At 39.6% G+C, this 13,649-nt stretch overlaps 1 protein-coding gene across 1 annotated transcript in view; it reads right to left on the bottom strand.

Moving 5' to 3' along the window:
- The window catches only part of dock10 (dedicator of cytokinesis 10), a 179,944-nt gene that overhangs the window by 54,852 nt on the left and 111,443 nt on the right, over positions 1–13,649 (bottom strand). The window contains exons 24-30 of the mRNA XM_059947468.1: positions 13,517–13,635; positions 12,453–12,522; positions 6,183–6,302; positions 4,518–4,592; positions 4,006–4,152; positions 2,638–2,721; positions 1,300–1,408 (exon numbers count right to left, since the gene is read on the bottom strand). Of these exons, the coding sequence (XP_059803451.1) occupies positions 1,300–1,408; positions 2,638–2,721; positions 4,006–4,152; positions 4,518–4,592; positions 6,183–6,302; positions 12,453–12,522; positions 13,517–13,635 (724 nt within the window). The remainder of the gene's footprint in view (positions 1–1,299; positions 1,409–2,637; positions 2,722–4,005; positions 4,153–4,517; positions 4,593–6,182; positions 6,303–12,452; positions 12,523–13,516; positions 13,636–13,649) is intronic.

Raw genomic sequence — 13,649 nt, 5'->3', positions numbered from 1 at the left:
CAACTAACTTTAATCTACGTGCTCTACTTTCTTGCATCCTTGCTAAGGGAAATAGGTTCTACCTGTTCTTTCTAACTTGGTGTCTCAAATTTGATATATCTTAATTAAGTCTCCATGCAGACCCCTTCATTCCAAAAAAAAACACACCAGTCTTGCCAGTCTTTACTCATAACTAATACTTTCCATTTGGGGTAAACTCCTTATAAACCTCCCCTGTTTCCTCTCCAGGGCCAGGCGTGATATGAATTTGCAAATCACATAATTCAAGGGAAATTGGAAATAATGAACAAAGACATGAGACTTCCCCCAATGAATACAAAATGTACATCTTAGGAAATGAAACAAAATTATGGGGTACAGACAATCTGCTGCAGGAGCTCTGCAGGCTAAGCCGCATCTGTTTCGGCTGGAGGGGGAGGAATCGCAGACATTTTGGCTGCATTCTGATGCAGTGTTTCAACCCAAAATGTCAACAATTATTTTCCCCCAGAGAGCTGCTCGACCTGTTGAATTCCTCCAACAGAATGCTTCTGCTCCAGATTCCAGAATCTGTAGTCTATTATGTCTCAAAATTTTGAGTTGTACAGATTGTCAATGTTCCAACAATGTTTTCTTATGGACAATTGCTATATATAGTCATATATCTCTGTGTCCAGGTACATAACTAATATATAAATTGGAATGCCTGGACTGGAATAAAGGTGACTGGGTGAATATTTAGTTCAGGTGAATAAAGTTTGAGACATTGAGAAAGAATGAACAGGAAGAATCTATTTCCCTTGGCAGGGAGACCAGAAATTAGAGAGGTTCAAATTACTGGGCAAAAGACAGAAGGGAAGTGAAGAAAAACTTCTTTATTTACAGAACCATTATAAATTCTCCCTCCAGAGATGATAGAAATAAAGTGAATCAGATTTTCAAAAGTGAAATGAGTGGACATAAAGGGGATAATTGACAAAAATGTGGTGTAAGAGTAGAGGAATAGACTGATTTGATTAGTTGACAAAGAGCTGGCACAGATTCAATGGGCTGAATAGCCTTTAGCATTGTATTGATTCAATGATTTGAGATGGAGTGCAAATTCTTTCATTCATTTGGCAATGATGTGAAACTTTCCCCAACAGAGCTGTAGCGTCTGATGTTTAATCCACCTCAACTCGTCATGCATATGAGACCCTTTCCAAAAACATTAAACACTGATTACTTGTGTCAACAAAAGAAAAACTTCACCCTAAAAATTTACAGGCCTTCCCTTCACTCCATTGGCAAGCCTAATCCAGAAGAGAAAAGTTAACTTACCTTTATTTCCTGATTTATTCTTTAAAAATAGTACTGGCAAGTTGAGAGGAATGAAATGTTCATGGTTGCAAATTTCATGCAGGAAGTCAAACTTGTATTCAAAGAGAGTCTGCAATTAAAGTATATTAAAATAACATATTTTCATTAATACAAAATGATCTAATAGACTTTAACGGGTAAATGAGTACCAAAATACAATTCTTCCCACAGATTTATAAATACATAACTCTCAGAACTGATAACCTGCCTTTAAATCTAGCACTTCTTTTGCAAATTTCTCACAAGACACACCAAGAGAAATTTGCAGCATCAGCTCTACTGCTCATTTTACATCCTGCCTAATTTTACTTTCCTTGTATTTATTTCATGTCACTAACGGCCTTGAGAAAGTAATGTCAGGCCATAAAGCATCGAAGAAGTTCTCAGATAATGCACGGATGCTTTCTGCATAGTGCAACATGTCTTAGTCCAGTGTTTTATACCTTATTTTGCACCAACATGAAAAACTAACACCAGAAGAAAGATTTTCAACTTGTCACCTTTGTACATACAGCAATACAGCTACTGCTGGTGATCTTGTCTTTTTTTTCGTCTTGCTTTTTAAAAAATGTCCCCTCATTCTAACCATCTCAAATGCTTGAATTCCAACTACCCACGATCAGTTTTGCGCTTCAAATGGTTATGACAACCTTTCACTCAGATAGAAGATGCAGGTTTCAAACTGATATTCCCAATAACTACTGGAGCTTAAGATGTGAATGCAAGAGATAGGTCAATAGTGTTTGCTGTAATGCACAGAAAAACAGGACAGACTGATCATCCGAGAGAATCTCTCTGATTTCCATCATTAGTGGCTATTTAGTGTTGAAGCTATTCAGTTCATTCTTTGTGATATTAAGGTGGCACCCTATACAAGGATACACGTAATTCTTACTTTCTTGACTACTGGGTGAAAAATTTGAAATATATCCCCTGGCACAAGTATTGCAGCATATCAAGAAGTAACATCTCAGAAAATGAGTGGCGTAAAGTAAATATGTGAGAAGTAAAAATAGGAGAATTTCAAAAAGAACAATGGACCTAATCACACCAGTTTCCTTTAAGCAGTTAAGTGCCAAATTCGAGTGCAGAGTGAATTTAGCAAACAGTTGTTCTGAAATCCATGGGAGTCCTCAACGAGATTACTTAAGACTCAGGTTAATGTTTCTGGATTACAGCAATAACAGACATTTTTATTTGGACAGATTAGCAAGATGAATCATATGCAAAGTAAATAACCAACGTATTACTAAATTATGTTAGAGTTTTTCAATTTTTTTAAACAACTGAGCCATTTACCTTATGATCTCCAGCATTGAAAATGTTCATATAGCTGCCGATCAGCCTCATTACGAATCCTCTATCCATGAAGGTAAAACATCGCTGTAAAAATCATTAAGTGTTACAATTTACATACATAATTGAGTTATTTGTTTATTTATTATTATGTTTGATTTTATTTAATATTATTTTATCTCTCTGCTAGATTATGTATTGCATCGAACTGCAGCTGCTAAGTTAACAAATTTTACGTCACATGCCGGTGATAATAAAACTGATTCTGATTTAGATACCAATTAACCAATAGGATGCAGCACTGATGGAAATCAAAACTTTTGGACATGGCACAGAAAAATGCCCATTGTAGTTGCATGGGAGTACCCATGCCAATACTATGCAAGGCTGTGCAGAAAACATATTCTAGTTTATTTAACATTCAATTTTTTTTGTCCTTTAAGTTCACAAATTCTGCACCACCTGTGCATTTTTTTTCAACATCAGGTGAGAGACATGAACTTTAATGCAGAATCTTTTCCAGTGACTGGGGTCTCTTAATATATCAGTCCCCAATGGGAAGTTTGAAGGACCACTTTGGTGCTCAGGAGAGATCATTGACTCTTTCAAGGAAGTGGAATGACTTATATTAGCTCCTGTATTCAAGGCCGACACCCTTCAAAGAGCACTGGAATGTCACAATAATATGCTGATTAAAGTAACTGAACCCTGCAGCCACTCGGTGAATGTGTTCTTCACACAGAAAACCATTTAACTGTTTTATGAAGTACGCTCATCAAAGTTAGTTAGAGACATCCTGCCAGCATCTGATATACCTGTCCTACTGGTCAAGTTTAACTGAATGAGGAATAGGAGAATTGATCCAAAGAATGTAATCCAGTACATGCACATAGATTTTCAAACTGTAGCATGCTGCAGAACATGTTTGTTGAACACTTGCTATGAAATGAGATGTGCCAAAATGGAGCAAAAGTTCTCTAAAACAAAGAAAAATAACCTTCAGCAGCAGCTAATCAGCTTACAGGAAAGGATGTCCAATGCCTAACGCTAAGTCCATCTCAAACATTAACATTTGGACACAGGATCTGTTTCGATTGCATTCTACTGAATCCTTACATTCCCCAAAATATACATACTTCGATTTTAAGACATCCTACCAGAATGAGCAAAAATATAACTGTTTTATTAAAAAGAACTACTAGGTAATTACTTGAAGTGAAAATGTAAACATGGTATGAAGAAGGTCTAGGATAATATTACTAATGGCTTCCTAAAACTATAATCATTTCCTCTTCCCCTTACTCACATCACTCTTGCATGATGATCAGGTTTTTTTTTGTGTTATGTATTTTCAGAATGACAAAACTTCACCTTTACAAACATGGCAAGATAGTGGTTTGCCTCCTTGGTTTCTTCTTCAATTTCTTTGAACGATTTGAAAATGAGATCTCCCAAGACCGTCACCAGCATTTCCATCGCACTGTGATAGGACGATGGAAACCTCTCAGTACGCTTTAGCTACGCAGTTTAGAGAGAGATAATGAACATGAATACAATGACTTCTCGAAGTCTGTAATTCCGCTCGTCAGAATAGTAAAATTTCTCAACATCAAATTGATCAAGCTTTAAACTATTTTTTTTAAAGATCTGAAAGTGTCATTAAATTGATCTTATTAGTGGTGATACAAGTTATTTTAGCAGTTGCAATAAAATTTATTCTTAAATTGAGATGAACAGGTGTAATTTTACGAGAAGCTTCAGTATAACATGCAGTTTTTCCTTTACTTTTATTCTTTACATGTTTACTCATCTTGACATATGTGCCACAGTACTTTTTAAACATTACTTTGTTGTTTTTATGCATTCTCCCCACATCTCCCTACCTGCAGTCGCTTTTCATCACCAACCAGATATTGCACCAGTGACTTTATAACAATTTCAAAGAAGAACCATAGATGCTGAAAAACAGTGGTAAAATCATCAGAATTCTGAAAACTACACGAAATATACAAAAAAAAGTAAGGTTTCAGAATAAGCTTGATCAATAATTTTTAAATTTCTATTAAAGCTGGAGCATGACATTAACTATTAAACTGATTTCACAATTCAGTAAATAAATAATGGAAGAGCCATTATTGGAAGAAAACATATCTTTACTTATTTTCCCACTTAGGAAACAAGTGAACAGGAAGGGAACATCTTCATTCAGAGGGTCGTGAGAGTGTGGAACGAGTTGTCAACCCAAGTGGTACATGCGAGCTTGATTGTGATGTTTAAGAGAAGTTTGGATAGGTATGCGGATAGCAGGGGCATGGATGGCTATGGTCTGGGTTCAGGTTGATGGGACGAGGCAGCTTAAATGATTCAGCATGGTTTAGGTGGGCTGAAGGGTCTGTGCTGTACTTTTCAATGACTCTTATTAACAACAATCATAGTCTTATCATCATTCTGTAACTATTTAAGTTTCATTGATGATGAATAATAAACTACCAAATAGAACTGTGAAGTATTATGAAAACAGTTGACACAATGGAGACATATTAATGCAACAGAAATAAAACTGAGTTGATCACTACTATCCTGCCATTCAAATCTGTTCCCCTTTATACATACAAGATAAGATTTTAATGCCCTAATAATGTCACTGCATCTGTTTCAAATGGAAGACCAAAATTATAGAAACAGCAAAGATACCACAAAATATTGCATTAAATAACAGCACAGTGGAATTTCATTAAATCACCATTAGCATTAATACAAACGCAAATTACAATGGATTTGAAAGCCTGGAAAACAACAAAAAAATGCTGGACATTTTCAGGAGATCAAGCTGCCAGTGTAGAGAAATAATCGTTGGACTAGCATTAGTCCTATTCTTTGATAACTTGTGTTAAAAGCAAATTTCACTTTTTCTAGATTTGCCTGTGTTGAACTTCAGGAAGACATGGTCCTAAATGACAAGGCCTGTATAGTAGCAGGGTCTCAAGTTATATTGCTGAAAGAGGTGGAAAAGTCTATGACAACCAGATAAATTATGTTGCAGACTTAGCCAGCCATGGAGGTACCAAGGGCTTTCAGTGCATTGCTATGGCCCTTGTCCTTGTAGCAGTTGCCCACCATTAAAATGAATGCTGCTCCTCTGTTAAATCTAACCTTGCACAGTTTTAGCAGGCCAGTTCCCCACAAGTAGATCAAAGTCAGAGCACAGTTGGTGAAACCCACACAAAAGATGGGCAGCATTTTGGGGACTCCTTTGTTCATACTGAAGTCCCAAATATGGGCAACTTAACCTGAGAACTGCCAGCAATTTGGTTAAGAACTGTTGCTGCTTTTCCTCAAATTCTAGTTCACTCTTCCAAGATGGTGAACTTTTCTATAAGAAAAAAAAAACTGAAATATTAATACTGTTTCTCCTCTACAGATGCTCTTCAACTTGCTGAATATTTCCTTCAATTTCTTTCCTGTTTTCACTGTGAATGTCACTATTCAGGTTACACTCATGTAGACACATTGGCATGAAATATGATTGGTCACTATTCAGGATTTACCTTCAGCATCCGTTTAACATCAGCAAACTCTGTAGATGTCAAGACTTCCGTGATACCTTTCAAAAGCTCTTCATGAATCGTTTTCTGGTTCAATTCAGAGTATTCTGCCTTGAAAACAAACTGCATCAAATAAAGATTGAGAGAGAAATTCAGTCAGATTCAAACACCTAACAATGGCAACAGCACACAACGGTAGTGAATAAATATATTCAATATTAACGTTTGTATTTTTTGAAAGGCTATTTTACTTGAAGAAATCGCTTTTCCAGGTCTACACTATAATTACACCTTAAAGGCTAAAACACTGTGGCAAGTATCACTTCATTCTCTCCGCTCTGTTTTCTACCAATCAACTTAAAGATGAAAAATCATTCAGTGGTGAGGTAGAAGAGAAAATTAACAAATCACGAACACACAAAGAATGCAGACTAATTAAGAAATGTAATTTCTAGAAATGAAAACAAATCAGTTCCTCTGATTTATTCTAATTTTGCTTATTAGTTTTTGTCCAAAGGGATAATTTAATGACTTCCAAGGAATTGCTAAGTTCAAGAAAATTGGTGAGACATACAAAGAACATATCTAAATGACAGAATCATTTATTCAGGTCACCAAAAGGAATTAATGTTACACCATCAGTTTATGCTTCCATAAAGGTAAGCATAAGGAAGGATCAAACCAGGATTCAGTACTCAATACAATAACTTCAGTTTGCTTGCTGCCTCTGTTAGGAACCAGAGAGACATGAGGGACTACTGTGTACTCTGCTTCACAGAGACATGGCTCAAACCCAGCACTTCAGACAAGCACTCCAGCCTAAGGGTGGCTTCAGACAAAGTCTGGAGCGGTGACGTGTGCTTCATGACTAACTCATTGTGGTGCACCGTGCATGCATTGTGGTCAGCTGCACCTTGTTGGCTTAGAAGGTTACAGAGGTGTTCCCTCCATCGCTTAATGATGTCTTTCCTGTTAGTGCATAGCTTGCTCCCATCTGCAGTTTTTACTAAGCCACTGTACTGCTTCTTGGACCATAGATAGCTTTCAGTCCTGTCACTATGACAGAACTTAATAAGGCTTTAAAAGATACCAGAAGTGGTAAAGTTCCCGGGCAAGATGGCATTCCATCAGATGTAGCGAAGCAAGGTGGTCCTGCCCTGAAGACTGAACTGTTGAACTTATATAATTCTTGTTGGCAGAATCAATGTCTTTCTCAGGACTTCGAAGATGCGCTGATTGACACCATCTGCAAGAAGAAAGGCAATTGTAGTGTTTGTGGAAACCACCGAGGAATCTCCCTTCTGTCCACAGCTGGCAAGATTATGGCAAAGATACTGCTCAACCAGCTCAAGATCATCTCAGAAGATGTGCTTCCTGAAAGGCTTTAGGGCTGACATGATTTTCACTTTGAGGCAACTCCAGGAGAAGGCAGTAGAACAGCAGCAACCATTGTACATTGTCTTTGTTGATTTCTCACAAGCACTTGATACGGTGGACAGAGGAACACTCTGGGAAGTGCTCAAAACTTATGGCTGTCCAGATAGACTGATTACGATGATCAAGTTGTTTCATGAGAACATGCCTGGCAAAGTATCTATCAGAGGAGACATCAATGAAGCCTTCACCATCAACCACGGGGTAAAACAGGGATGCATTCTTGCTCCAACTTTGTTCACACTATATCTTGCTGCAGTTTTGGAAATAATGGACCATAATTTGGACAAAGGTATGTACATCAGAACACGCTCTGATGGAAAATTGTTCAACCGGCAAAGACTCAAAGCCTCAACCAAATCAAGAGAGATATGTGTCAGAGATCTTCTGTATGCAGACGACACAGCCCTGGTTGCTACCGATGTTAATGTGATTCAAGAAATTGTAGACCACTTCTCGTTTTCTGCCACTTTCTTTGGCCTCAGAATCAATGCCTCCAAAACCGAACTTCTATACCAGCCTCCTCTGTGTAGTTCCAGTGAGACCCAGCCACCAGTCATATTGGTCAATGGGGTAGCGCTGAAATGTTCTGACTCTTTCTCATACTTAGGAAGCACTGTGATCAACACCAACTCATCAGATCTGGAAGTTGAGAGGAGAATTCTATCAGCTACAAAAGTCTTTGGTGCTTTGCAGAAGCAACTTTCGTCTCGCCACGACATTAAAATGGCAACCAAGGTCAAAGTGTATAACACAGCTGTTTTACCATCTCTGCTTTATTCAACTGAAATGATGACATTGTATCGGAAGCACACCAAGAAATTGACCAAGACACAACTCAGACATTTATGCCAAATATTACACATCAAGTGGCAAGAGAGGATACCAGATGTGGAGGTGCTCAAATGTGCTGGGACAGTTGGCGCAGAATCGCTCATCGCAGCTTCTCAGCTGCGTTGGACTGGTCATGTCACAAGAATGAACAATGATTGTTTACCCACAGCTGTTTTCTGTGGCAAGCTACTTGAAGGAACGAGGAAGCTTGGTGGTCAGAAGCTGCGCTATGAAGATGAGCTCAAGCGCCATAGGAAGAACACTGACATGAATGTCAACACCTGGGAGAAAGATGCTTTGGACAGAAGAAGTTGGCACTGCATTATCAAGAAGTCAATCCCAGCTATCGAGGAGAAAAGGCAGAAGAAATATGAAGCAGGTCATGAACGCAGACATTCAGTGCTAGACCAGTCAAGTCACAAATGCAACCGATGCGGGAGACAGTGCCGATCCAATGCTGGTCTTGTGGCCCATTTTCATCTAAGATGGCGGCGCAACAAAGCTTGCAGCGGCCACTCTGGAACTGATTATCTGTTATTTGTGAAGTGGGGTGCCGTGAGCAATCATAATCAATTGAAAACGGACGTGGGAGCACGGAGGAACATCAGGAAAGACCTTCTTCGTTGCTGCTGCTGCTGTGAGGTCCGGGACTCTGCTGGGAAGAACAGGCCCCCAGTCCTCAGGGTTGCGTTGCCAATGGCCATTGGCGGGGCCATCTTAATACGCTCGGCAGAGGATGGAGCTCAGAGAAGCTGTGCCGGAGGGGATGGTTGTCGGCTCGGAGGTACGAGGAACTCAGATCACTTTTGGTGTGTGCTGTGTCTGTGAGGCTTGTTTCGATGGAGATTTCATTCTGTGTTGCGTCTGCGAGGCTGAGTCGGGCGGCGCCTTGGAAGTCCATAGCGGGGGTACTCCCTTCTGCTGCTGGCGTGGGATAGCGAGTCTGTCGGGACCCTGGGGACTTGGGGAAACTGTGGTGATTTCTTTTGAACTTACAGTCCTTTAACATCTTGGACTATTTTTACTGTGCCCAAGGTCTGTTTTTTTTATCAATTTTGTTATTGTTTGCACTATTGTAACTATATGGTGTAATTATGTGGTTTTGTGCAGGTCTTGTAGCTTTAGTTTTTGGTCTTGTTTTTGTCTAGCGGATTTGGAGCTCCTTTCTAGGAAACGCGCTAGTCGGTGGTGTGCATTAATACGCAGCAGCCTCTCTGGACTCTGGATTGGGGATTGCCAAACGTTTTGTGGATTTTCTGGTGTAGTCTGTTTTGCCATATGCTTTTGTGATATCATTCTGGGGAAACGTTGTCTCATTTTTTAACTGCATTGCATTTGTGGTTTCTAAATGACAATAAACTGAATCTGAATCTGAATAAATGTGCCTGTCAGCACAGTCAACATCGAAATCGATGGACAGCCGAAGAAGAAGAGGAAGATTGCGGTGCACAATCACAAGGCCTGTGATGTGAGTGTGTGCCTTTGAAAATATACTGGACATACCCAAACCAGAAGCCCTGGATAAACCAGAAGATTCACAGTCTAATTAGGGCTAGATCTGTGGTGTTCAAGATTGGTAATCCTGAATTCCACAAGAAGTCCAGGCATGACCTATGGAAGGCCATTATGAGAGCAAAAAGGCAATTCCTTGTGAAGTTAGAGACACAATCAGATGTATGGCATCAGTGGCAGGGTTTGCCTGCTAATACTTCCTATAAGGTGAAACCAAACAACATTAATGTTTCTTTGCCCAATGAGCTCAACACTTTTTGGGTGAATTTTGAAAGCGAGAGTAAAGCTACATCTCTGTATATCCCCAGAGCATCTCAGACATTGTGATCTCTTTCTTGGAGGCCAATATCAGAACATCCTTCAGGAGGGTGAACCCTTGCTTCTGATGGCCCTGGCAGTGTACCTGGCAGGGTATTGAAAATTAGTGCCAATCAACAGCCTGGAGAGTTCAAGGACATCTTCAACCTCACTGCTGCAGTCAGAGATTCCTATCTGCTTTGAAAGGGTCCATGAAGAGTAGGGTGCCCAGCCTCAACATCTATTGCCCTGTAGTAATTACTTCTGTTGTTATGAAGTGCTTGAGCAAGGACATTGACCTACTGCAATTTGCTAACTGCCACACCATGCCTACAGCAGATACAATCTCATTGACTTCACTTGGCCTTGGACTACCTGGACAACAGCAATACCAACATCAGATTTCTTATATTTTGATTGCAGCTCACCATTCAATACCATCAGTACTAATTCACAAATTTCAAAACAAGGCCTCTTTTCCTCCTTCTACAATTGGAGCCCTGACTTCCTGATCAGGAGCCGACAATCAGTGCAGATCGGGAGAAACAACTCCTTGCTGGCAATCAACACTGGCATACTTCAAGGAAGTGTGGCATAGCCCTTTGCTCTACTCTCTCCACACTATGAATGTGTGGCTAGGCACAGTTCAAACACTATCTGATGGTGACTCCACTATTTTGTGGCAGAATTTCACATGACGACAAGTAGGTGTACAGGAGTGACAGAATGGCTGTTGAGTGGTGTCACAACGACGACCTTGCATGCAATTTCAGTAAGACCAAAGAACTGGTTGTAGATTTCAGGAAGGGGAAGTCGAGAGAACACACACTAGTCCTCATCAAGGTGTCAAGGTGAGCAGCTTCGAGTTCCAGGATGTCTGTATCTTAGAGGACCTACCCTGAACGCAGCATACTGATGCAATCACAAAGAAGGCACATCAGTGGCTATCCTTCATTAGGAGATTTTGTATGTCATCAAAGCCTGGAGAAAATTTTTACAAATGTACCACGGAGAACATTCTGACTGATTGCATTACCACCAAGAATGAAGTCTCCAATGCACAAAATCAAAAAAGGCTGCAAAGGGTTGCAGACTCAGCCAGCTCCAACATGGGCACAAGCATCCCCACCATCAAGAACATCTTAAAAAGGCATTCATCATTAAGGATCTTCACCATCTAGGACATGCTTTCTTTTCATTGCTACCATCAGTGAGGAGGTACAAGAGCTTGACGACTCACACTCAACATTTTAGGAACAGTTTCTTTCTCACAGATTTCTGAGAGGTCCATGAACCCATGAACACTGCCTCACTATTCCTCTTTTGTGCTATTTATTTATTTTATCTGTACTGTAACAGTAACTTTTGATGCATTGCACTCCACTGCTACCACAAAACAAAGAATTCCATAAAGCATGTCAGTGCTTCTGATTCGGTTTGAGAATTGGTCATATGTGCTTTAGGTTTCATATCTGTAACCTGTATTTTCACTTCTTTGCCACTGCTTGACCTGCTGACCAACTCCTACAGCTCTAACCTGCCTCACACAGCTTTGACATGCCTTAGAATTCTTTTTTCTATAACTTCACTTGTTTATGCCTCAATCATATGGCTTATTGGCATGATAACCTGTCTCCCTTACTAGAAATATTTATTTTCTCCTATTCATCCCTTTCCTGCTCTCTTGAAAAACTGAAAAGCAGCTTGTTTTCTCTCTTTTACAGTTCTGATGAAGGGTGTTCAGCTTGAAATGTTTACAAACGTACTTTGATTCTCTTTATTCAAATCCTGAGCTCAGTATTCCGTTATTATACCAATAAAACTAAGAAATTCAGACCCTTTCCAGATGCATCTGCCAGCACTGGTCCCACAGAGGACTAAATGACAAATTTGTAATGTAAAGACTGAAAGTGCATTGCAAATACTTACAGGTTTTTAAAGCCTCAAAGAGCTTTTACTCCCAGACGCAATCATTTATTTTTAAATAGCCGCAGTCAAGTTTGACAGCTGCTAATGTGATTTCCAACTCCCCTTCCAGAGAGCTGCTAGTACGAAGTCCCAAGCAAGGCCCAGAGAATCATTTTTGCTTTCAAAATAAATTTAATGACAATATTTGTGTATACTTCTGTATACATTTCGAGTAGCGAAATAAATAATCAGCATTATAATTGTCATTGCTTTGTCAATGTTTTCTACCTTAATGTATGAGCGGAGATAATTGTCAAGTTGTTCTTCATTGCACTTGGCAACAATGTCAACAATAGCCCTTGAAAAAGAAAATGAATGTTTTAGTGCACAGCAAGGTGTTGTACATCAGACTTTGAGGCCTTTGTTTCCAGGTCCCAACAAACACTGCTTTAATAAGACATTGGATCGTTTCTTGGGATGACATGGCAAACATTTAAAAATCCCCCAACCCTGGTTTTCATTCCAGCCATGACTGTGAAGGCCTAAAGCCAAATTCTAAAGTGATTGTCTGTATTTCTCAGGCAAAAGTTCAAGCATGAGCACGAGTGTTTTCATTTGAGAGAAAAACCTTCACAGGGTGCGAATGGGTCTTCCAAGTAATGAGAAATTGACTCACTGCCCTCATTCAAAGGTGCAGAAGGGTGCTGGGCACAGAACAATGGCATTATTGCAACCACATCCAGAAGAAACTACACTGGATTGGACTAAAACCATGGGTTTTAAAAGAAGAATGAGGACCTACTGAAAATTGTAGTAAAGGTCCATCTTAAGCTGAATCAATATCTTTTTCTGCCATGGCTGTGGATCAACTGTCTCCACTTTCTGTGAAAAACATTTTTTCTTTGACTAGGGTGCGTTACTGAGTACTCCAAAACATTTTGTATATCTATGATGCCCTGTCCTTTGTTGAACATGTGCTGTGCCCACACCTAATCTGGGCATTGAAATCTGTCCACTATACTTGGAACAACAGCTCAGAATCACCATGTTTGAGCTTCTGACATGCTGAGAGATTATGTATCTCTGGTGGCACTTCTCAAGTGACATTTGGTTATAAGATTTCACTCTTCCAAAGGCACAGGATACAGAACTATGTGCACTTCTGGAATTCCTGATCGGCAACAGTTCATGACATGGAAGAGCAGTCCCCAGAGAGACTGTGGTACACATATTCTATTATTGTTCTCAAAAAGAAGCCACTTGCATTTAAAAGATTATTGCTTAATGTGTTACATAGCTGCATGGTTGCAATGAGACTCATTTTGATAAATCAGCAGCTTTAATATGCTTACCTGATGGTGGCAGTAGAAACTAGATTTTCTTCTGTCTGCACTAAGTTATAGAGCAGCTGATTCAGAAGAACAGGAAGGAAATGTACAATCACGTGGATCTTTTCTATGCCAAGAAGACCCTGAAATGATCAAA

The sequence above is a fragment of the Hypanus sabinus genome, chromosome 2 (genome assembly GCF_030144855.1).
Source record: "Hypanus sabinus isolate sHypSab1 chromosome 2, sHypSab1.hap1, whole genome shotgun sequence".
Classification (NCBI taxonomy): Eukaryota; Metazoa; Chordata; class Chondrichthyes; order Myliobatiformes; family Dasyatidae; genus Hypanus; species Hypanus sabinus.
This window is presented reverse-complemented; position numbering and strand designations above follow the sequence as displayed.